The sequence below is a fragment of the Pseudopodoces humilis genome, chromosome 1 (genome assembly GCF_049639895.1).
Source record: "Pseudopodoces humilis isolate 2021_Gansu_Grassland_sample_001 chromosome 1, ASM4963989v1, whole genome shotgun sequence".
Classification (NCBI taxonomy): Eukaryota; Metazoa; Chordata; class Aves; order Passeriformes; family Paridae; genus Pseudopodoces; species Pseudopodoces humilis.
The window spans coordinates 2,574,261-2,599,851 of NC_142200.1; the positions used below are offsets into that span (position 1 = coordinate 2,574,261).

Genomic DNA, 25,591 nt, shown 5'->3' on the forward strand with positions numbered 1-25,591 from the left:
GGGTGAAATTCCAGGTTTAAGGGGAATTTGTGGCAGGTGGTTTGGGAAGGCTGCACCTTCCTGGTACCTCAGGCAATGGGGAAAGGAAGAGAGCAACGTGTGTCTGGGAATTTGGGATAAAAGGAGGCTGCACCCTCCAGAACCTCGAGAGAGAAAACCTCTCAAGCCTGTGCTCCAGTGGACTCTCTCCCTTCATTCCAATGTGCCATATTCATTCGAATAAGCCATAAACTTGCAGGACTCCTGTGTCTCTTTTTCACAGCATGATTTTCCATACGTCCTAGAGAATGAGATTTCTGTGATTCTCTAGAGTGCAGTGATCTAAGGCAGAAAATTCCTACATTTGTAGGAATTTGTAGAAAATTTCCATCTTACAGAGGAGTGTTTCAGCGTCCTCATGATGGAAAGAGGAGGGGCAGACACTGATCTCACTGGTGACCAGTGACAGGAGCCGAGGGAATGGCTGCAGCTGTGTCAGGGAAGGCTTAGGTTGGATATTAGGGAAAGGTTCTTCCCCCAAAAGGTCGTGGAGCACTGGAACAGGCTCTCCAAGGAATGGTCACGGCCCCAAGCCTGCTCAGGGAGCATTTGAACAATGCTCTCAGGGTCAGGGTGGGATTGTTGGGATTGTCCTGTGCAGGGCCAGGAGTTGGGTTTGGATGATCCTCGTGGGTCCCTTCCAACTCAGGATATCCTTGGATTCTCTGGTTCTGCTGTAGGATCATCCTGGCTGTGTAGGATAAACCACAAGGCTGGGTCACCACTCAAGTGTGGATTCTCTGCATCATTTCAGAGGTGCTATTGAAGGTTGGAATGGGAGCTTTAGACAAAGTTTATTAGAGAGGCTCCCATTGAGTCATGAGGTGCTGAGAGGATCCCTTTTCTTTCTAAACTCCTCAGAGAGGAGCAGCTGGATCCAGGCTTGTGCCGAGACTTTGTCAACAGTCTAAGTTTACAACTTTGTCCCTCAGAATTTATTGATAGCAAATCAGATATCGGTATAAAAATGGATTATTTATTATGATGAATGATTAGACAAACAAACTCAATCAGAATTATTTACTATGCAGCATAAAAGCTAAAACTATTACTATAGTATCAGATACGATAGTGCAATATATCAAATCAATATTAAATAAATTATGTTAAAGCTACCAAAACAATCAATTGTTGGAGATCAATGTAACTCACCCAGGGCAATGACTGTGGGTAAATCTCTTTCACTCAGCCACGAGGGACATCCTTGGGGCACATCCTTTACAAAAAGGATGAATCTTCACACACACACTCCCAAGGAGGAATATCTTAGAAGAACCTGCCCTATAGAAAGTGGGCTGGACTTTTTTAGTTCACAGGGGCTGTCTGCCGGTCATGTGCCTGCAGGCCAGCTTAGAGCTCATCTGCCAAATCTCTGCCTCACTGTCAGGGTGTTGGTTTGAGGCTGGTGTGGCAGATGGGTTTTAACACAATTCAAACACCAAAACCCAGCACATGATGCCCCTCTCAGCCCACCACTAATAGCTTGAGAAAAGGGACTTTGTTTGAGGTTTTTGACCACACTCCAGGGCAGAACTTCATGCTACAGGTGTCCCCCACCACAGGCCACAAAGAATCTCCATTGGATGTGTTTATAAACACATTTATTAGATGAAGAAAGAGGAAAAGCATCCTTAGGATCCATTGCTGTCCCTGTAGGCAATGCTGAAGTTTTATCTACGTGTATTTGAGGTTTGCTGGGGTCTGTCTGTTCCCACACCCACCAGTCCTTCATAGAACCCATCTGTAAGACAGGAAGGAGATGTCCTGTGGTGTCAGTCTGCCTCTGCGTATTTAATGCTCTCTATGCATTTCTGTCTCCAGCAGCGATGGAATAAATGTAAATGCAGCTGCTGAACAAACTTCTGCTTAAGCCACAGATCCTTCAGCTCGGTGCTCTGCTCAAAGTACTCTGATTTCACCTCTTTTTTGGGTAAGAAGTCTGCAGTAAATATTACAGCAGCTGTGAAAAAGACAAGTTTTGACTCATGCTGAACTATCTGGCTTAACTCTTGTGGCCACTCTTAAGTGCAAAAAACAACTCCATGGCTGTGCAGTTGCCCTGTGCTAAAGGATTCTGAATCTGATGATGTTCAAACCACTACAGCAAAGGTATCTTTGATCTGTGCCCAAAAAGCTCATTATTGCTCTTCCATTAGGGATCAGACGAAAATAAAATAAGCTATGTCTTTTTCTATAAGTGGAAATGGCATTTCCTGCTGGAGCTGGAAAACAAAGCTCTTTGGGATTATTGTAAGTATCGGCAGGCACGGTGAGGCAGAGAGAACTCCATCCCTGGCTGGTGTTTGCTGTTGCACTTGGGGTCCGATTATTTTTCCACTGGCTTGGTCATTCATCAAGTGTCTCAAAGAAGCAGCAGAGGCAGAAATTCAGCTCCTTCCTGGTGTCCCTAAGGATAAGGGGAGCAGCCACTGCCACATCTGCGTCTTTGCAGCGCTCCTTTTAAAACTGGATAAATAAATTAGAGATGATCATTCAGAGAACAAACTGTGAGCAGCTGGGGATCGCGGATTCGCTGGACCGTGCTCCTCCAGCAAAGGAAACAGCAGCCATGGGGAACTCGTAGGCAGCAGTTTGGCATCTCCTGGATTATTTAGTGCATTGTCTTTGCAGTGTTTGTGCAGGCAGAAATGCTCAGCAAGAGATGTTACTCCTCCTAAGAGATGCTTTCTCTGGTGTTTACCCTTCCAGGGTTTGTTTTCAGAGCAGAGCTGTAAAGGTAAAACTTTTACTACATTTGTATTTTAGGTACTTGGCAGCTCCATGGATGGAGTATTAACTTACTGTTGTGTGGAGAACTCTTTTGAGAAGGAAATTTTATTCATCAGAGGCACCCCTTTAATTAACTTCTGTACTTCCATGGGGAGCAGAGTATAAGACAGATAATAATACTAATAATACTGTTAATACTAATTATAAAAACAACAAAACCAACAACAACAACATATCTTGTTACCATTGCAAATTAAAATAAAATATTGCAGGAAGCAGTGTTTTGAGAGGGCTTTTTTTTAAAATTAAGGTCTCAATAGCATTTAATGTAAATTAAATATAATCATTGTCTGATTCCTGAGCTCATCTCTGAAACTGAAGAATAAGAAGTTAATTGTGCTGGCAACATAGTGGGAAGTGCCAAAATCAAGCACCAGCGTGTTGGTTAAAGTGCATTTTGAATTAAGGGGTGGAAGGCAGAACTTTTATTTTTTTGTACTCCTGCCCCCAGTTATTTTGCAGCAGAGAAAAGTTCGTGCCCAGCACCAATTTATTACATAAGATATCTAACATAAAATTTACAGTACAGTGCAAATGAAGAAGACTTTATTTAACTTTAGAGGTTGGGAAGGATCAGATGCAAGAGCCTGACAAGCCGTTTTACTTTGGGGATGGGGAATTACTGGTATGTAAATCCCTGAGATTTCCTGTGGGCACATAATTTAATGAGGTCTGCAAAATGGATGTCAACTCCAGCATCTTGCTTTCTGTTAAGAGGAATTAGATATGGAAACCTGAGATTTGAATCTGCTGCTTATAGAATTCATGCATTTGGTGGCAAGATATACTTGATGAAGAGATTGGGGATCAGGCTGACTGTGCACTCCTCAGTGTTAGCAATGTGACAGGATTCAATTCCCAGCTCCCTCTCTTGCAATGGCAGTATGGAATACTTGTCTGTGATAGATATGACCTCTTCCATCTCAAACGAAAAGAAATTGATGTAATTGCTCAGCTGCTGTGGTGAGTCCTGGGATCATCAGTAGGTGAAGTGCATTTTGATGAATGAACACAGAAATTGTACATTAATTTAAATATACAGAGGTAATAACTTGTTATTGGATCTGTTTTTGTTTTCATATGGGATTATTTCTCCTTCTTGTGTGGTGCCAAAGGATTCCATGCCTTCTGTGTGAGAGTTCAACCCTTGACACGCATCTGAATTCCTGTTCTGTAACTAAGAGGTGTTGTCCTCATGGTGTACTAAGCTTTCACTTGTATGAAGTCAGGTGTAATTTTATTTACTGGGAGGGTGGTGAGGCCCTGGCAGAGGCTGATCAGAGAAGCTGTGGCTGTCCCATCCCTGGAAATGTGCAAGGCCCAGTTGGATGGGGCTTGGAGCAACTTCGTCCACTGGAAGGTGTCCCTGCCCATGGCATCCAGTCCATGGAATTGGATGATCTCGGAGGTCCCTTCCATTCCAGGCCATCCTAGATTCCATGATCCTGGACAGCTTTCCCAACTGCACAAAAACATTGAAGTGGGGGAAAAAAATGCCAAACTTTGGATTAAGACCTCAACAAGAGAGGTCTCAATGTATTTGTAATTAAGGTTGTGCTTGGTAAAAGCTGTCTGGGGACTGGCCTTGGTCTTCAAAGGAGGTGCTGGAAGAGTTGACCCAAGTATCAGAAGAGGTGCTCTCCATCAGAGCTGACAGAGAAGAAAAAAGGAGGTGAAGAGTCAGGACAAGCCATGGGTCTTCAGGACTGAGGGATGTTAAATAGACATTTTGACATTTTTTAATCAAAGAACCTCCATTCACTTCAAATCTCAGCACTCTAAAAAAAAAAAACAACACTGAAAAATTAGTCTTTGATACAACTGTGGCTCATGCTCATATGTGTCCTCTAAGGGAGAAAAACCCGTAATTTTCTCCATGAATAAAATCTCCATGAATATCTTTTCCAAGTATTTATTGAGTTTTTGAACGAAACTTCATGGAAAACCATTTCTTTCTGACTAAAAGGATATAAAGTGCTCTCTGGAGAAGCTTATAAGCTGAGAGTGCTCTGTTGACCTTAGAAAACTTGAGAACTACTGGACTGAGCTAATAAATACCTTTGGGAAGCATTTATGTCTCTTCCCCTTTGTTTGTATGGTCTCAAAGAGCAAGGCCAGCAACCAGTGCTTACAAGGAATAATGGTACTGGAATTTGGGGTGTAAAAGGGAGGGGCACCCATGGCTGGAGGGGTGAGTGGTTCCTGCCTGTTTCAGTGCTGGTAAAGCAGCTCTGCACCTTCACATCCCCAGTGTTTCCTGGAGATACTGTGTCATTAAGGGGTAAGTAAATTCCTCCTGCTCAATTTCGGATTTCTCTCCTGAGAGCAATATTTTCCTGGGCAAGCCATCAGGCAACTCCCCAGTCCTGTCTCCTGCTGTACAGCCCTTCTTTGAAAATCTGCAATACCAACCATCTCATTCCCTGTCCACCCCCTGTTTTCACCTCATCACTTCCCTTTGAATGGTTCACAGGCATTGTCTTTGTGTTGACAGCAGGAAGAATATATTGGGCATCTCTTCTCCAGTATTTCCTTCTGGCTTCCATTGCTGGTGAAGACCCAGGACTCCTGCAGCCCTCCTGTGTGCTGCTGTTGTTGTGTTGTCTCAATTGCTCTGCAGCTTGATAGATTTCTCCAAGTGTCTCATTATGCAATTAATTTCAATTGCAATTCCCATCATCTCTTCTCTTCTGCAGGCATGCCACCCAGCAGGAGACTAATAAAACCATCACGACTAGCACCAAAGCCATCAAGCAGCTGTCTGAGGTTGTCAGAGGCTCATCCAGGGTATGTGTCAGTCAAGATGCTGTTGGGGGAGAATGATGGGTCTTGTGGAAGGAGGAATAATGAAAATAAGAAGTGGCAGTGGGTGCTGTAAAGCTGTTAAGCTCTTTGTCTTGCTATAACTTCCTTTCCTCTCAAACAAGTGTGGTTTTCACTTATAAATGACTCAGGGGAAAACAGCTGCTGACACCAGCTCTCCTCCCAGAACTGGCTCGTGTGGAATTGGAAATCAAAAACTCAACAATGAAGCCTTTGGCCAGTTCACATCTATCTCAAGGTCTCAGTTTGGGTGAAAATGTTACAGAACTCATCTGGCTTAATGAGTTTGGCATTGGTTAAAGACTCAGTTGTGGGTGCACGGGGTGCAGGTGAGTTTGGGAGTCTGTTGAGTGTCTGGAAAGGCCAAAGCCGTGGAATGTGTCTGGATGTGACACTGATTCAATGCTGTGTGCTAGTGCAAAGGCAGCTTTGGGGATAGATAAATACAGACTGTGGCCAGATCAGAGCAGGATTTTAAATTAGAATTTAGAATTCTACTTGATTTCTGCTACATTCTTGCTTCCAACATCTACATGATTTCTAAGTCAGGAACTTTCCTGAGTTCATGTTTTATTCTCACTCACTACCTGCCATTTTCCAAAGTCTTGTGTTACTTCAGCTGTTCTCACTGCCCTTCCACCTCAAAATAAGACTGCTCTAAACACACAACTCATCTCTGACCAAGTGGTTTTTACAGCCTGGATTTGTGGCACTTGCCAACAGGCAGTTGAGATAAGGATTTAAAACTTGGATCATCTCAGGCTACCTTGGTAACCTGTGAAGGACCGCGTGCAATTCAGCCTGACTAAAAAAAATAAAAAAATGAATGGGTGATGTTCTACTCCAGAGGATGGGGAGGGAAGGCTGTAATGACTGTTTCCACATGTAGACATCAAGATTAATACAAGAATAATTTTTGACAAATCACTTTGACTAGTGATGGATGGCAAGGACTGTTTGTTTTGTTTATTTTTTTTTTTTTCATTTTCTTGCATAATTACATCTGAGCTTGATGAAACAGAAGATGATGCCCTGGAGATATGGGAATCTGGGCAATTTTTTTTAGTTTTTATTTTTTTTGTGCTGATCTCCAGGTCTATTTTGTTACATAAATTGGGCCCAAAGGGGAATCAGGCAAGGTCACATTAAACCCAATTACAGTGCCACACAAGAATGTCATTATTTGCCCTTGAAGCCCATGGGGACTCTCAGGAGAAGAGGTTTTACTGTCTTGGGGAGAAAAATGCAAAGCTGAAGGGAAAATATTTAAGACCTGAAGGAAATAGGCACAGAAACAATTTCAGTAATATGAGGAATAAATTTGCTGCTCTCTATTACATTGTATAATAACTTTTTTCTGCTCACTTTTCAATTAATTGAACTTTTTTTTTTTTTTAACTCTTCTAATAGTGGAGTTTTAGTAATTAAACCTACAAATTTTGATAGAAAGCCTGTAGCTGCTGTCCCTTACATAGAATAAATTGTTCTGGTGGATATTGGCTGCTGGTCAGTAAGTCCCTCTTGGGAATCTGTGTAGCACTGTAAACTCTCCTCCCATAAAATTATTCACAGCATGAAAAGCCTTACAGAGCTTTATAGTCAGTCCTCACCAATCCATTTTTTTGTGGATTGCTTTACATGCACACACAGAAAAAAAAAAATCCTTTTTTATCCCCTCTCTTCCTTATTTTCCACCAGAAATGCACTGCCAAGCGAGATGCAATATGGGACTTTCTCTGAGTTCCCATAAATCTCCAAGTGCTGCTGGAGGTGTTGGAGTCAGGATGCCCAGCTGAGCAAATTGATAGTATTGCAGGAGCAAAGATGCTGCTCTAAGTGGATCAGTGTGCTACAAGGCAGGAGACTGACGGAAAATGGCTCTTTTAGGGCTTCATTCCAAACTAACCTCAAAGGATGTGAATGGAGGTAGATCTGGAATTCCATTTTTTTGGTAGGGTGAGTGCTGGAGCATAAGATCAGCTCTCCAGGGTGACAATCTTATCTTACTTTGCATGTGGAACAAACGTAACATTTATGGACCTTAATCTGTAGAATGGAAATGATGATACTTGCCCTGCTCTAAAAATGGTTTTAAATCTTTAGATGAGGAACTGGGATATTTCTCTGTGTGTGAAAATACTGCCATTAAAATTAAAAATGTTTATCCCATCCTTTATAAAATCTACTTTTGCAATCCCAAGCAGTTTTCTGAAGCAGCTGAAATGGCTGGAAAGTGAACATTTCTGCTCAGTGGCTTTAGTGTAGATTTAGTTTTGTTTTCCACTTGTCTTTTAAGGTGATATCCTTGCAGCATTTCCCTCTGTAAAATCTGGACATCTCTGAGCTCCTGCACATGTGAAATCTGAAATCCAGGGCATAGAACAGTTCTGTCTGGGTTTGGTCATTCCTTCTGAGGGCAGAGATTTGGAGTCATGCTGGATACTTACATCAGGCTGTGTTCATCCTCCCAAGAAGAGATTTTTTTGTTTGTTTGTTTTGGGTTTTTTTGGGTTTTTTTTAAACATAGTTTGAAATCTTGCTGGAGCAAGCTCCAGCCATAAAGGCAGTGACATTTGGGTCACTTCAAGTTTTGGAAAACATGAAGATAAGCTGGGTTCTGACAGTCATAAAGGAGGGGAGATGTTGTGGCTGATTGACTTATCAAATCCAGTAAATCTCCCAAATGATGCAATCAATTCTATCATTATTTGTCATCTGAAAAAATAACTTTTTATAGAAAGACCCCTTCAGTTATTTTCTCCAATGAAAATCTTGAATATCCAAAGTGGAATTTTTTAATCTAACTTGGACTGAAAGACCAAAGCATCACATTTCCTAAAATAAAATCCTCTTGCATCCTGGTGGCCCCAGTGTGATTGATTCTTTTAGGGCACCATTTGTGCTCACCTTATTTATTTGGTATCTCCCACCAGGACAATTTCTCGTGGTTGCAGACAGAGCCTTACTACTGGATTTATCTCTGACAGATCTGCTAACCACCCTTCTTTTTTTCCCAATGCAGCAAGAACGGCTTCAGCTGGACAGGCTGAAGAACCAGCTGTCAGATGCCATCCAGAGATACGGAGCTGTGCAGAAAGTGAGTGTCTCTCTTGCTTCCACTCTCGCATCTGTGAATCGGGGGATGTGTTAGGTGTGAGTGTAACCTCTGGGAGCCTGAAGTATCTCCACAGGGCTGCTAGTGAATAGTTTCTTCCCTCTTTTCTTTCTTTGTCAGTTGAGCAATCATAGTGTCATAGAATTAAGGCTGGAAAAAACTTTTAAGGTCATCAAATCCAACCATCAACGCAGCACCACCTGAACCATCTCTTTAAGGGTTATACCCACACATTTACTGAACATGTGCAGTGTCTCCACCACTTCCCTGGTTGACCTGTTCCAGTGCTTGACAAGCTTTTCTCTGCTGAAATGTTCCCAAATATCCAATCTAAACCTCCCCTGGGGCAGCTTGAGGCTGTTTCCTCTTGTCCTGTCCCTTGTTCCCTGGGAGAAGACATTGATCCTCACCTGGCTACACCCTCCTGTCAGGGAGTTGTAGAGAGTGATGTCTCCCTAAGCCTCCTTTTCTCCAGGCTGAGCCCCTTTCCCAGCTCCCCCAGCTACTCCTGGTGCTCCAGGACCCTTCCCCAGCTCTGTTCCCTTCCCCAGACATGCTCCAGCCCCTCAGTATCCTTCTTGTTGTGAGTGGCCCAAAACTGACCCCAGGATTTGAGGTGTGGCCTCCCCAGTACCAAATTCAGGGGGAAGCATTTCCCCTGGCTCAGCCATGACATTATTTTGGTGTGCCTCCACTCTCGAGGGAGAAGGAGAGGTGATTGCACAGTTCACCTTTCCTGCTTGCAGAAAATGTTAACTCAAATGTTACCCCACTTCTGTCTCTGCTTTGCTGTTTGGCTGTGCCAGAAAGTTTCCAGGCATGTCTTGTGGTTGGGATCTGTCACCAAGATCAAGCTGTTTAATAAAACAAACAAAGCCTGAACTCCAGTTCCTTCATTTGCTTCTTACTCACCCTCTTTACCCTGGGGAGGCTCTGCTGATAAGCAGATTTGCTTTGCTTTTAAACACTGTAGTAATGACTTAAATTTAGCATTCCCAAACTGCTTCCCTCCCCGGCAGTGCAAGTTAGGAGATATATCTGGATTAATCAAAAGACAACCTGGACAAACTCTGGTGGCTTTAGTATATCACTTTAATGAGTCTGACGCATGCCTGCAACAATGGGAGGGATATATTGTAATTAGAGAGGTGTAATGAAATCTGGCTGGCAACATGCACTTAATAATGTGTCTCTATTAGAAACACTCTGGACTGATTGATTTCCCATCCTTGCTGCCTGTGCCTTAAAAATTAAATAAATAAATAGATGTACATAAAATTGCAGTTCAACAGCCTGCCTGTCGTGTAATAGAATTGCATCATCTCTAGTGCTGCCTCATATTTTAAATTATTTACAGGTCCTGTTCAAGAAGCTGAGTGCAGGGTCTTTAAATGAAATTATTTTATGTCTTGAATGAGAAGCTGGAATTATTTGGGTGAAGAGCTCCACCCCCATATACACACACCCATCTTTTTAATGTCTTTTTCTTTTTTTTCCCTAAAGTTCATGAGTACAGTCCATCTGAACTGTATATCTAGGTTGGATTTCTTTTATTTTAAAAACTGTCATCAGTTCAGAAGTGCCAAAATTAACCACAGCAGTTTGTGAATGCCCGGCTGCGTCAGGAAAACAATCTGAGTGATAAATTGCTACTTATCCACGTCCTAGCTGTCATTCCTTAAATGCCTGTTTCAGTTTTGATAACCTTGTCATTCTGGAAGCTTTGAAGACTTTTAATGCCTGCAAGACTGAACTTTTCAATGCTTTTATACTTCCTTGTTTTTTCTAAAGAGTAAGAGCTTTCTCTTTGTCATTTTCTTTGGAAAGCAGAAGAAAATAGCTTCATATGACTCCTTCCCTAAATATTTGGACTCTGTTTTCTCAGCCATTTTCCCTCTGATTTTTTTTTTTTTTTCCTTTTCCTTTTAACAGAAAATAGCAGAGAAATCCAAAGCTTTGCTCCCTACTGGGCAGAGAAGCACCAAACAGGTAAGTTCACGTGTGTCTCTGTGTTTGGAAGTAAGTACAGTGCTAAAAAAAAAGCTGTTTTTTAACCCCACTAATGGTACTGAAGAGCTTGGAGCTCCTCCACTGCCTGCTCTGAAGGTGTTATTTTCCAGTAGAAATGTGTGACGTCTTTGGAAGTGGAAGATAACAGGACTCGGGGAAGAAAGACTTATATAAGACCTGTTTAATTATTCTCTGCTTTTCTATCCTCATGGGGCCGTTTTTCCATTCTTGATGGGAGTTCTGTCTGCTCTGAAATATATCGAAAAGCAGTCCTACACCCCCTTTTCCTGGAATCTGGGCTTGTAGGCACAGTGAAATCACATTCCAGGGACAATTTCATAGAAGAATTTAAAGAGAGTTTTTAGCAATCCTGTCTCCAGTTTTAAGAGGGATTATGTATTCTGGTTTCTTTGGCTACATTGCACTGTGGTTAACTATTATATACATATGCAAATGGAGCCTTTTTCTTCTCTTTTAGCCCATATTAGGAAATTTTTCAATGAATAAATACTATATAGAATCAGAGTCTATATATTTATTCTGATAAATATTCATATATACATATATATATACATATTCATATATACAGATTACTCCATATATTATGCACATATTCAGTTTCATATATACATGTATGTGAATATATATAAAAAATATAATTAGATGCACGTGTGACAGTGAACATATGCAAATTATTAAGACTATAAAGATATCTTTGTGTAAGTGTACATGTATATATACAGAAAAAATGTGTAGTCTTTTATAAATAGTAATGCAAAATACTATAGATTTAATATCTGTGTGTGTGTGTGTGTGTTTAAGGAATCTCCACAGATTTCCAAGAGAGTTTTGATGCCAGGAGATCCTTTGGTGAAGTAAGGGTCCAACAGAGATTAGGTTGGCATCTTAAATCCTACATGCTAAGAAACTTGTGGGCTTTGCAGCTGATCCTGTGCCACCAAAACCCAGCACTCTGTGTCTAATTTCAGTGATTATTTCTGATATTTTTGATACTATTTATCACTTAAGGGGCAATCATCAGGTTTTCTGCTTTCCTAATGACTTTTCTCTCCCTACCTTGTGCTGCCTGGTTTTCTACAACTTCCTTAATGTATATAAGAAATAGTTGTACTTTGTAACTTTGAATTGATGATTCTCTATAAAAAAAGAGTGGAATGGTGCCACTGAAGACCCCATCATTAGTGCAGATCAATGGACCAAAGCTTTAATATTAACTAAGAGTCAAGCAATTACAATTCTGCCTTAGTCCTTGTGGCTTAGCTGGTTTAGTGAAATAAAATGAAGGTACCAAAGGGCTGATGAATTCCTTTGCCCAGAATGAGGGTTCCCACTGCTACCTTTGGAGAGATTGTGCACAGATGTTACTTTTCAGCTCTGTGTTTATAAAAATTAACAATCTGGTTTTGTCCACCAGCTGGAGATCTGTGTTGAACAGGGGCATAAGTAACATATCCTTTAACTGTGGTCAAATCCCACATACGTCAAATATTTATTGGGTCATTTTGTGCAAATTAACTGTGATTTGTTTTCATGCCTGTATTGCATAACTTCTTGGGCTTTTAACCAGCTTTGTTTGACTGCTGTGGTGGAGTGGGTTGCAGGGAAGGGAACAGCTCTGTTCCTGCCTGGGCTACCAGGTGGTGGCATGGCCATGGCTGCTCCATAACTGCTGGCCATTTACCAGTGCAAATAAAATGAGGAGTGCTAATTACTGAGAATTGTTGGCACTGGGAGCAAGCCTGGGTGAAACCAGCTCCTTTGGTATGTTGAAGTTGCTTGATGATATCGAATACAACTTTCTTTGGAAGCAAACAGAGTTTTAATATGGGAAAAAGCATAGGATGTCAGATGAAAATACTAAAATCTTTAATACTTTAAGTGAGTAATGGTGAGGTTGGAGCAAAAGGAGGCTGGAGGAGGAATGGGACAGAGATAACCCCTTAAACCAGGCAAAGGAGAAGGAATCCAACCACTGGGAGATTGTAGCAGGATCAGTTTGGGTCAGGCAGAATCAGCAGTGATTGGGTAAACTGGATCAGCTCAGGTTGTTTCTCCTTGTAGCTGTTGCTTGAAGGTGAAGTGGTTTGGATTGTGAAAAAGGAGGTTGTAGCATGTCCTGTGTTCTGACTCAGAAATAGGCTTGACCACACCCAAGAGCAAATGGTTTTCATTCAGTGACTCTTGGGCTGGGGACAAACAAGCCCTCATGCAAGAAAAGGGTGAAAATTAATTCACATCTGCTTCAGCTTCCCTGTACGTTCACAGCTGCACACCTCTTCTTCCTCCCTCAAGTACAGAAAGGAGAAAAATTAAAGGTATAAAGCCTGCTGAAGGCAATGTGGGGGTGTGGTTAGTTTTAACATTATTATTATTATTTTTCCAGCAGCAGATTGGCCAGGACATACAAATTTATGGTTCCCACAGGAACTGTAACCTGACCACTATGTGAATATATTAAGGCATTAAACTTAACACCCTATAGAGTAATGCAAAATACTACATAGTTCAGGAGACCTGATTTATGGGCCTTGTGAAGCTGCACAGTGACTTGGTGCAGATCCAGCCTTGATTCAAACACTGCTTGCCTGCAGGGCTTTGTTCTCTTTTATTTATACTTTAATTTATTACACCAAATTGTAAGAGGCCTAAAGAATACTCATTTTTCTGGATGCCTGTCCCCATACTTCTCTCCTCCTCTCTGGTGAGTGGGAAAGGTGAGATGTTGGGTAACACAAGCCCTAATAATTTCCCTTTAGGGAGTAATTGATTCCCTAGACCCACGTAACAGGTAAAAATTGCCATGGGGAAGCCTTGGGAAAATTAGTTTCTTGCCCATTGTGGTTTGTTGTAAGTACTCTTTAATTGAGTTTATTTGTTTATAAAGGCCAAATAAAGGCATTGATCCAAAACTCCTTGAAGCCTGAAGTTATATAAATTCTTAATCAAATATGTGTTTGTAGGAATGTGTTTGTGTATAGACAAATCGATGGAGTTCTATAGGTGCATGTACTGAAAGACACAACTTTTTGCTACACTAAATGATCATTGTTGAGCGTGCCTTGTGGCAACAATTTTAAAAAAGGAAAAAAGCCCTTTCCCTTGAATCTGTGAAAATAATTTTAAGTCTTTACCTGCTGGCCAAAATGAGACCTCAAAGGCTCGTTAAGGGGAATTTTGGAAGGTAGTTTCCAGTTGATGGGAATTGCTGGTGCAGCCTACAGCAGAGAGAGGATTTGGGGATAAGGTCACCTCTGCTCCTGATTGTTTTTGGGACAGATGGGCTTCAAATCCCACTTCTCCCCCCGACCAGATGCACCAAGGTGCAAACTCCTCCTCCCAGGCAGAGTCCAGTGTAGGAGTGGGAGTATTTCAGGTGTTCCCTGGAGCCTGGGACAGTGTGGTCAGTGCAGGAGAGGCTGGACAGCTGACCAGACGTGTCCTCTAGGCTGAAATCCATCCCACAGTGCAACAACTGGATATAATATGATAATGTTCTAATAGAATGGAATAGATTATTCATAATGTTAAAATAGTTAATGGTAGGCTGTGGAAAATCCCACAACAGAGTAAATAATGTCTCTGGGCACAGGAGATGAAAAGAATCCTTCTTTTTAATTTTTTATAATTGTTGTGCATCCAACATCATCTGCTTCTGATAGAAAGAATCTGGTTTTGTGCCAGTGGTTGAATGAGTTCAAGTGATGAGGCTTGGAGCAGCCTGGGATAGAGGAAGGTGACCCTGCCCATGGCAGGGGGTTGGACAAGATGATCCTTCAGGTTCCTTCCAACCCAAACCACTCTGTGATTCTCTGCAATTCCCTCTTCTCCACTAATGGGGAGGAAAGTGGGATTTTCTCACCATGGAGATTTTGTGGGTGGTTCCCCCAAGGGAGTGGGAGAAGGGGAAGCACAGCTCTGTTTTAAGCTCTGTTTTAGCTGGGGAATGAGTTTTATCTAAAACCACATCAAAAATCTGAACAGACTTTCCTCTCTCTCTTTTTTATTTTTTTTTTTTTGAGGAAGCTTTCCTAGTTTCCTAGCTTCCTAGCAATATTTAGAAATTAAAATTACAGTAATTGTCATGGTGTAATGGCATCCCTCTTCATTTCCTGCTGCTCATGGGGAGAGGACAGGATAATTACTGCTCTGGAACATGGCAGTTGCCAAAAAGATGCCTTTGTTTCTTATTCTATGGGCCTATTTGACCCATCTCTCAAAGGTCAGTAAATTATATTTCTTAGGAGCACAAAGATGGATAATCAATGTCTATTTGCATATACAAGCTTTTTTATTATTATTTTTTTTCTCCCGACTGCATCAGTTTATTCTTGCTTTAAATGGACTTCCTTCCCACAGGAAGCATAATTTCTCCCTTTCTTCCTGTGTTTATGAAGTTGTTCTTTTTCTGTGATTAGAGTAAAATTCTCATTTTTGGGGCAGTGAGATCCAGGCCTCGGCTTTATGGAAGAATAACTTTTTTTGGCAGTAATGTCTGCAAAAACTGCATATATGTATGTGAGTGTGTAATGACTTTGGTTATTTGGGCTTCTATTTTTACCTGGCCCTTGTCATGGAAGGTGTTGTATAAGCACAGCTACAAGACTGTGCCACCCTGGGGATCTCTCAGGCCAAGCCAACACCCACAGCTCATTTAGAACCATAATTAATGATGAGTTTTTAATGCAGTAGATGCTCCTCATGCTCCTCATGTCTGAAACCAGCTTCCACATTTGTGAGGGGAACGTGGCCTGTATTTCCCTGAAATGCAAAATTTAATTTCCCACAATCAAAATACAGCTTTTGCTCCAACAAATGGAGCTTTTTATTTACACATTTGTCTTATTGACTCTACCATCTTATCTGAGAAATCATCCCAGTTCCTAATGTTCCAGTCTGGCTGCTGTATCTCAGGAAATCAAGCCTTAGCTTTAGTGATAATTTATCTTGCATATGTGGTAGTGAATGCTGTGTCTTTTCAAGGTCATCTGGGATGCAGCTACTTCTGTAAAAAGTGTTATTTCAATAATGTCAACTTTGTTTTAAATGACTGTGCATCCTTTAAAAGCCATATTGTAATCAACCCACTCCCCTGTTCCTAGGGTTGTCAATACGGAGCATTTAAATCACACAGTTATTTTTCTCTTGACTTTACTCAAGTGTGGGCTTTTGTTTGGTTTTAAGGGGTTTGATTTTTTTTTAAGGTAGTCATTAAAGCAATTTTTGTAAGAAAATTTAAATATTTTCTTTTTCTGCCTCTTTGGGGGTAGAAAAATAGATTCTCATAAAGGGATTTAATAAGTGGATGGAAATAGATTCACATTTAATCTTTTAATTTGTTCCCTTTATTTTCAAGGGAGGTGGAATCTATTCTGAATATCCCAAAGTACTTTTGCTCTGCTTCCAGTGTGTCTGGGAAGGGAAGGTCTTTTCTTCTCAGCATGCCCACGATCTTGGGAAAAAAAAAATTCCAGTGGGCTTCATAGGCACAGAATTTAAGCAAGCATCAAACTCCCCTTCTGTCAGGGAGGCAGCATTTTTCAACTGTAAAACTTAAAATGAAGAATCCTGCACCAGAGCCCTTGGGAAAACACCCTCATTCCAGATGCTGCCGGTGGCAGGTTTTATGGGACACCAGGAATGCTCTGGGCTTCAGAAAAAACGGGTTACAAACACCCCAAATGCTGCTATAGCTTTAATTGAAGGAATTGTCAAAAGCTGGAGGTGTGAGCTTCCAGTAACATTCCAATCTCCTTACCCTACAAGAGAAGAAAAGTAAGAAAAGATCAAACCTGTATGAAAAAGGAATATGTATCATCAAGTTTGGGGGCACCAGCCCAATTTGGGGGAACTTGTCATTTCCTAAATTGGCCAAACAACTTGAATGTTGTGGATTTTCCTTGGCAATCCTCTACTAAGTGCCTTTCAAGGGACCATCCCACTTTGCCTGTGCCTGCTGATGGAACCAGAAACTGCAGCTGCTTCTATCAGCACTTAGGCTGATAGTCTGAGTGAAAACTGAATTTTCAATAGCTGGGTTTTGGTTAGTTAAGAGGTTTTTTTTTAAGTTTGTTTGTTCCCTTGTGTGTTTTTCTTTTTTTTATTCCTTTTGTTTGAGTGAGAAAGGACAGAGGTTTCTGTGTGGGCAGAGGATGAAGGCGAGGGAAGGGGTTCTTTTGTACAAACCCTCCTCCAGAGCAGCTCCTCTGGCTCCTCTACCCCAGCTCTGAGTCACTGCTGGAGCCTCAAATCAAGGGGCTACTTTGTCTGGAAAGTGCCAGCCTCGCCCCCAGCCCTGCAACCACTTGCTTTTATGCTCCCAAATGCTGGGAAACACTTTGCTGTCACCCCAGGGACCTGCAGGGACCCCGCAGGGAGGGCTGTGCCCAGGGGACGGTGACACCGGGGTCGCGTGGAGGCGTTCGGGGCCACAGGCTGAAACACGGCCATGAACCAGCCTTGCTAATGGCAGAGAGCACTTTGAAAAATCTATATTGTGCCCAGAGGCTGGGACACATCACTCAGCTGGTGCCCACATTATTGTTCTTCCATAGCCAGAGACAGATCTGCAAATATTTTTTTTCTCCCCACTGCTTGTGGTGGCTGCCTGGGTGGTTGCTGCGCTTCTGTCTCATGGAATCACAGAATGGTTTGGGTTGGAAGAGACATTAAAGATCATCCAGTTCCAAACCCCTGCCATGGGCAGGGACACCTTCCACTATTCCAGGCTGCTCCAAGCCACATCCAACCTGGCCTGGAACACTTCCAGGGATGGGGCCACAGACTGTGCCAGGGCCTCAGCACCCTCACAAGGAGGCATTTCTTCAAAATACCCAATCTAAATCTACTCTACTTCAGCTTAAGGCCATTCCCCCTTGTCCTGTCACTCCATGCCCTTGCCAAAAATCCCTCTCCAGCCTTTCTACCTCCTTCAGTACTGCCAGCCCCTAAATTTAAAGAATACTGTAAATGCTCATCTTCCTGCCACGTTGGGTTCTTCATGGAGGGGGTCAGTGCACCCACATAGATAAGAAAAGCATTTTTCACCTATTATATGAGATCCAGACATGCTCTCAAGGAATTCTGAGTCCTCTTTCCTCCTGAGTGTTGCTTTTTACCCCGTGAGTGTGGGCAGTTCATGGTTCCAGTCAGCACTGCTGGCACAGGTTTGTGTATCTATAAATATATACGTGTATCTGTAGATATCTGCACCTACATCAGTATAAATAAATACAAATCAAAACCAAAATGAAATATAACTGTAAATACAGTGTCAGCTGGATGGACACTCACCTTGCTGAGAGAGCTTTGTCCTTGCATGCAGCTTTTCTGGGCAGTGAGGGTCACCTCTGGCAGCTGTGTCAGATCTGTGTGACAGCAGTGGAAGAGGAGAGCAAACACAGGCCAGGATCCCAGAGCTGATGAAACGTAGGCTGGGTCTGCAGGACGTGTGTGGCCACAATGGCAGTACAATAATTATTAAAAAATTAATTAAAAGCTTGAATTTTGTTCACTTTATGGGCTTGACTCCCCCCATACGTGACTTTTTTTTTCTTTTTTTTTCAGAAGCATAATTATATAGTGAGCATTTCTGCCCAGTGGAAGTGGTTTCTGCTGGTGTGAGGGGGTTGCTCACACAACCCCATCCACCTCCCTTCCTTCAACCCCACCTTCCCTAAGTTGCACTGCAAGAGTCTAAATTGACTTTTGCCCTGGCAAAGATCACATGCAGCAACTGGAGTAACAAATGTGAAACCTTACTGAGCGAGTCACCTTGCTCCAAAGTGAATGCAGTGTTATTTAATACATTTAAACCCCCCTGTGGAGATGAATTATTGAAAGGAAGGAAATTGTATTCTTCTAAACCCACTTTGATGGCTGCATTTATCACATGATTAAATGGGGACAGCAATGGTATTTTCCCACTAAAAAATGTGTTTGGAAATATGTTAACCCCTGCTGCACCAGGGTGAAGACAAAAATGATATTTATTGATCTTTCTAGGGCACATCTTATTTGTTTACAAGGTCTAAATAAACAATGTTATATCCACCATAAATATATGAAACCCCTTTCACTCCTGTGTAGAAGGCATGCTGTCACCTCCTTTATCCTGCATCCCACCTGTGAAATCAAAGACTCATGGAATTATTTGAGTTGGAAGTGACCTTAAAAACCATCTTATTCCAACATCTTGCCATGGACAGGGACACCTTTCACCAGACCAGGTTGCTCAGGCTCTTTGAATTGGTCAGAGTTATTTCTGGTTTATGAAAACACGAGGAAACACAAAATCACACTTCTGATTCTTTATTCTGTTCCTCAAGCTGAAAACTGTAACCCAAATTTATGTTGTTTTTGCCAAGCTAAACTTTCACTGATGTACTGGTTTGTTATAGTTTCATCCTCACTTTTAATGATAATCCAAGATGCTGAAATTCCTTTGGAGCTAACTCATAAAGCTGGACGTATATCAGAGAGGTAATTTATATATAGTGTCATTATAAAACACAACAGGCTCTGTAGGATAAGGCATGTGGTGCAGATAACATTTCAAGTAGTTATTTTTGAGCTGATAGCAACAGTCTGTGTGATAAATAAAATAAATATGTTCACCTAAACACAGATGGAGGTTCTCCACTGCATTCTCACAAACTTGTTGATTTGAGAAGGAACCTCTGAAGCAAACAGTTCCCTGAAGTTTAAGAGACTTTTTCACCCAATTGTCGCAAATATGAAATAAAGTGATGGTTCAGAGCCTACACCACGAGCAAAATGAAAATTCCCTGGGTATGCTTTTGTAGGTAAGAATGGAACAGAGTTGGACTTGATGGTCCTCATGGCTCCTCTCTGATTTGAGTTATTCTGTGATTTCTATGAATGAAAAAACTGACCCATGAGTGTTGCTCATCACTGCCACTGTCAGGAGCAAATCACAGTTGTGTGGTTGGTACCTGCTGAGCATCACCCACGTCCCTGCTCACCCCTGTAAGCTCTTAATTAATCCTGGGAGAAGAGGTGCAGCCATGCCATCACAGATCTTCTCTTCCTGTGGCTGTCCAAATGGGCAGCTTGTCACTTCAGCAGCGAGGTGACAGGACTGCATCTCACAATGTCCCCTGCAGTAAAACACAGAAAAGCTTTGCAGTGTCCCCTTTGTTAATCTGCTTTAATTAAAGCTGGGCTACCACGTGGTACCCTGGGATGAGCATTGGGTCACTCCAGTGGCCTAATTGGATTAATTTGGTTTGGTGCAAGAGGACTTTTTCCCTGCTCCCTAAACCAGATAAGGTCTCAGTCTCACCTCTTGTCTCACTGTTTTCTCCAGATGCTGGAAGGGAGCTGGGAAAGGTAGAGCAAAGAAAGTTCTTCTTCATGGGAAACAAAAAGTTCTGCCCCTTTTTGTGCAACTTCCCAAAGCCAAACTCACAGACAAGAGGTTCCCAAGGTCTTCCTTGGCACAAAGACTGCCGTGGAGAAACTGGATGAAACCATAAATATTTATTTCCATGAATCCACTTTTCCATGGGGCAAAGCCAGAGATCCTGTTTCCAGTCTATGCAAGCCCTGGATTTTTTGTGAGCTGTGCACACCTCACTTGGATGAAATGAAAAGATTCAGTGTTTTATTTTCTACCTTCACTGAGTTTGTAAAGTCCTGAATGTAATAAAACTGTTGAAATAGTTCCTAGAACCTTAACTCAGTATTACACTCGACACAATTGAAACTCTTGATTTGCAACATTTTTTGCTTTAAGGATTTTCCCTTCTCCTTTCTGTATTGGGTTACATACTCATGAAGAGCTCAGCAGTGACCTGCTGAAAAGCACAAATGATTACCTTAAAAAAACCCAAAAACCACCCAGAAAACAAAAATTTTAAAAAAACCAAAGCACCTTCTTGCAATCTCAGCTGATTTCTGGTGAGTGAGGAAGGTGTTTTCTCCCTTTCTGTGCCCAGCAGTTTGTAACTGGGTAGATGATTTAAGGAAAGAGACTGGGAGTGTGGCTTTTATGTGCAGCAGGACATAGTGACCTCTTCTGGAAGCTGAGCACTGGGAAGTTTGATGGCCCTGCGGTGGGAGCTCCTGAGCTGACCCCTGTATTTAAACATGATTAAAAGCACCAATGAAGAGCCAGGCAGAGGGGGAAAAAAAACCCCTAAAACAAAACAACACCTTTTACAGCAGTTGCTGGGAGTGGGGTGAGGGAAGCTGTGGATGCTGCACACTTTGGAGTGCCATCTGCTGGCACAGGAATCGCTCAGAGACAGGAGCTGGGTTTTACAGGGCTCAGATGAAAACGGTGTCAGGGAAGCCCTGATGAATCACTGAGATGAGAATAAACTCTCTAAAGAGTTGGGGTGAAACAGGATGTTTTGTGTGTCTGTTGAAGACAGAATCCCTTGCTCAGTTGTGGAAATCTGTTCCATGTCCCCTCTCTGTACTAAGGAGAGCAAACAAATTGAGTTTAAATAAGTATAATATTAATGATTTTGTGTATAAATACATTACTTCTGAGGTCCCTAGGGACAACAATTTTGAGCTTTATGTCACATCTGCTGTGACTCTGGCAATTTTTAGTCTCAGCTTATCTGGTTCTCGTCTTTAGTAAAGTCCACAGCGCTGTGCAGGTCCCCTCCCCACCCAGTTCACAGAATTTTGGCATCCAAAGGTGAGCATAGGTCTTGCTCATCAGCACTTCTGGCTTAGCACAGTAGGGTCTGGAAGGTCATCTGATAAATGGCAGAGGGTGACACACTTCTGGTGTAGCATGGGGTAATGCTAATTCGCTATTTTTGAGTTTAGAAGGTTCAAAATTATGTGAATGAACAAGAAATGTCAGCTCATCGGTGCAAGAGCAGGTAAAGGTGATATCCTTTGTTGGACACCTGCCTGCCTGGTCAGAGCTGCCAGGCAGTCCCAGCCTGGAAAAAATGGGCTAAGAGGGAGAGTTTTGCACAGAAACAAAGTGGGGGAAAGAGCTTTTTTGTTTAAAGAGAGCAATTTTTTTTGTTTAAATATTTTGGTGTCTGCCTTTTGTTGTTGCTGTTGTTATTTTTATATGTTTTGACCCAAAGGGACTCATTTTACAAAGCATGTGGTTTGTCGTTTGTTTTCTTGTCCTGCACCAATCCTGTTTATTTTCAGGTGTATTTTATTTTGAGCTTGATGATATCCAAAGTTATAAAACCTTTTTCTCCTCCTTACACTGCTTGTTGCTTCCAAGCCTTCAGGCATTGACCCACTGTGGACTTGAGCTCACACAAAATCCCTTTAATCACCCTTTTGTGTTCTTGACTCTCTCTTTGCTCCCTCTTCAGTCTCAGGGCTCACCAGTGCTGCTTTTTCCTCTTCTGAGCTGTGAGGAGCTGGAAAACATTGCAAATTATTAACTGACCACCAAAACAAGGGTTTTTTAAAGTGTGGTAATGGAGCTTTGTGCACTATTTTTGGAACTGCTTTATTTGGAACTGCTTCTTTGTTTACAAACTGGTGATTGTATATAAGACTTGATATGAAATAGGAGGTGAGTTGGGAAACCTTCTAATGCTGAATTTTAGTAGATGCCACTGCAGATCACAAACAGTTTTCAAACTGAGATGTTTCTGTCCATAGGGGGAGGAACCCATCCCCATTTGTGACATGTTGCCCCTGGCTGGATTCCAGTGCCCACCAAAGCTGCTCTGTCACTCCCTCAGCAGATCAGGGGACACAAAATGTAGTGAAAGGCTCATGGGTCAAGATAAGGACAAGGAGAAGTCACTCTCCAGTTACTGTCACAGGCAAAACGGACTCGATGTGGAGAAATTAGTTTAATTTCTTACCAATTAAACCAGAGTAGGATAATGAGAAATAAAACTGAATCTTAAAACATCTCTCCTGTACCCCTCCCATCTTCCCAGGAAAACTCACTCCTGAATTCTCTACCTCCTCCCCAACATCACAAAATGGGACCAGTTCATCACAAGTTGTCTCTGCTGCTCTTTCCTCCTCACCCTCCTCCAGAGAGGGGCCCTTCCACGGGGTCTCAAGTCACACCAGTGAAACTGCTCCAGCACAGGATCATCTCTCCACAAGTCCACAGGTCCTGCCAGGGTTCTCTGCCTTCCTGTGTCTTGGGGTTTTTTGTTCTGTTTCTTTTGTTCTGGTTTTTTTCATCGTTCTCAGAAGGAAATGGAAATTGGTGGGTCTTGATGTGTTTGTAAAGAGGAATAGGTTGAGTAGCTGCCAAGTGCATGTAGAGTCTGCAGAATTGATGTGTTTCCTGGGCTTGTTTGCCCACTGTTTATCATGGAATATTGAATATGGGACTGGGAGTAGACCTGGCAAGTGAAGTCAGACCCTTTTGTGCAGCCCTTAGTGAGTTTGAAAGCTCTGAGAGCAGAGGAATTGGGCCATGGTCTCTTCCTGCTGAGGGGATTTGGGGAACATCCTGTTTCTTTCAGTGGGGTTGTGCTGTTCTTTTCCTTCCTTACAGAGCAGGAAAGGTGGAAGGAAGAATGAAAGTTTTTCAGTGAGATTCATCACATGTGATTTCCTCCTCAAGAAAGCCGTGTAGTCACTGCAGGTATTGACAGGAAGTCATTTTGCAGAAGGAGTGATGTGACACCTTCCTCTGTTCATTTCCAAGTTTCTACTGAAAAGCCAAGGAATTGGTGGGATATTTCTTATTTATCCATATCATTACATTTAACACCTCAGAGCTTTCCTTTTGATATCCTCTGTTAATTCCCAGCATCACAGCAGGAAACAAATCAATCTCCTCCTTCCCTGCTGCAAATATTTGTTGATAAGGTTACTGATAAGCTCTAAATTAGTTTTCATGGTTTCAGAATGCAAAGGTGTAGATGTTATACCATGGCAACTGGTTCCTCTTGGCAGGTTGTTCCACTGCCTGTGATAAAGATGACTTTGGCTTCATTTCGGGACAAGTGATGTGAGAAGGCCGCTTGTCTGCACAAAAATCTTTTCCATCAAGAAAATTCCTTGCGCTATGATTCACTCATGCCATATGTGGAGGAATTAAATTCTGGGTGCGATGCATGAAGGAAACCCCACAGGAGGAGAAATGATTTGACAGCTGATCCATAGAGCTCTTTCAGCTACCTCTAAAGAAAATGCTGTGATGCCAGTATCAGTTTCATTACACATCTGGGCTTGACTCATCTGCTACAGCGAAGGAAGAAAGAAACCCAAAGAAATAATTAAAGTTCATTATTGAGTGTATATGAAATAGCATTATTAAAGTATCTCCCTCACATTTATTTATAACCCTTCTTCCTGACAGAGCCTGACATGTTTCGCAAACAACACTGAATGATTATATATTCTTTGCCCAAAATCTGAGGATGTTACTCTGCATTCTATTCATCACTTGCTCAGTCAAAATTTATGTTCCTGTACAATCTGTACATTTTCTGAGATGTCTTTGTGTAGGTACATTACTCATGAGACCTAGCAGGAATATTTAAAATAAGTCCGGGTGGAAGGGCTCAAATTTCCTTCAGAGAAAGCCAAGTTCCTCTGAGGAGTGTTGCACTGGGCACTGTCACTGCATGACAGGGTGAGGCTGGAGGAGAAGAATATCTCCATCCTCACAATCCACACGTTTTGGACGGCAGGATGGAGTTCCCAATGGTTGCACTCATCCAGGACAACTGAGCTATCATAGCTCCTCTTGGAAAGATACCTGGGCCTCCAGGATGTGAGTTCTAAGAATGATCAGAACCTTTTGAGAAACTCAGCCAAGTGGTTTCTTTTTTTGACCGGGGCAATGATTGTTCCTCTGTACTCAGCACTGGTGAGGCCACACCTCAAGTGCTGTGTCCAGTTCTGGGTCCCTCAGGTCAAGAGGGGTTGGAGCATGCCCAGGAAAGGTCAGCAGAGCTGGGGAAGGGTTTAGAGAGTCAGTCCTGTGAGGACAGGCTGAGGGAGCTGGGGATGTTTAGCCTGGAGAAAAGGATGCTCTGGAGGGACCTTCTTGCTCTCTACAATTCCCTGAGAGGAGGCTGTAGCCAGGCAGGGGTTGCTCTCTTCTCCCAGGGAACAAGGGACAGGATGAGAGGAAATGGCCTCAAGCTCTGCCAAGGGAGGCTCAGGTTGGAGATCAGGAAGAGTTTCTTCATGGGAAGGGTTGTTAAGCATTGGAAGGGACTGCTCAAGGTGGTTCACTTCCATCCCTGGGAGTTTTCAAGAGGAGACTGAACATGGCAGTCAGCGCTCTGGCCTGGTTGACAAGCTGGTGATTGTTCAAAAGTTGGACTTGATGGTGTTGCAGGTCTTTTCCAACCTCAGTGATTCTGTGATTCTCACAAAACGAAAGCCTGCATCAGCGTCCTTGGGAGAGACTGGCCCAGGACACACCTCAAGGGCTCGTCTCTCCTCTGTGTTCCCACTGGTCTCACCCCCTTCCGTTTGCCAAATGAGACCTGAAAACAGATCAGAGGAGAACGGATTAGCTGTGTGGCTTTGGTGTATTAGCACAGCTGTGTTTGAGCTGAGCAGCAGCAGGGGTAAAAACACAGGCAGTGGATGCAAATAGAAGGACTCCAGCAGAAAGGTAATGTAAACTCATCAGGGACTTCAAAATGCTGAGCCAGATCGATGCTCCTTTGCTGCTGGAAAGTGTCACCTCCCTCAGCAGGCAGTGTCAGTGGTTCAGGGAGAGCTTCCCATGGAGAAAGCTGGTGTGCAGCCTCGTGATTATGATAAAATATGCAGGGGTATTGTGGACTCAGTCACCTTCCACAATTTGGTGTGGAAAAATATATGTCCAACAGTAACTGTGCCAACAGT

At 42.5% G+C, this 25,591-nt stretch overlaps 1 protein-coding gene across 15 annotated transcripts in view; it reads left to right on the top strand.

Moving 5' to 3' along the window:
• The window catches only part of TSNARE1 (t-SNARE domain containing 1), a 455,536-nt gene that overhangs the window by 196,709 nt on the left and 233,236 nt on the right, over positions 1-25,591 (top strand). For all 15 annotated transcript variants that reach the window (XM_088056786.1, XM_088056777.1, XM_088056781.1 and 12 more), the window contains 3 exons: positions 5,526-5,616; positions 8,675-8,749; positions 10,700-10,756. In XM_088056786.1, the coding sequence (XP_087912912.1) occupies positions 5,526-5,616; positions 8,675-8,749; positions 10,700-10,756 (223 nt within the window). The remainder of the gene's footprint in view (positions 1-5,525; positions 5,617-8,674; positions 8,750-10,699; positions 10,757-25,591) is intronic.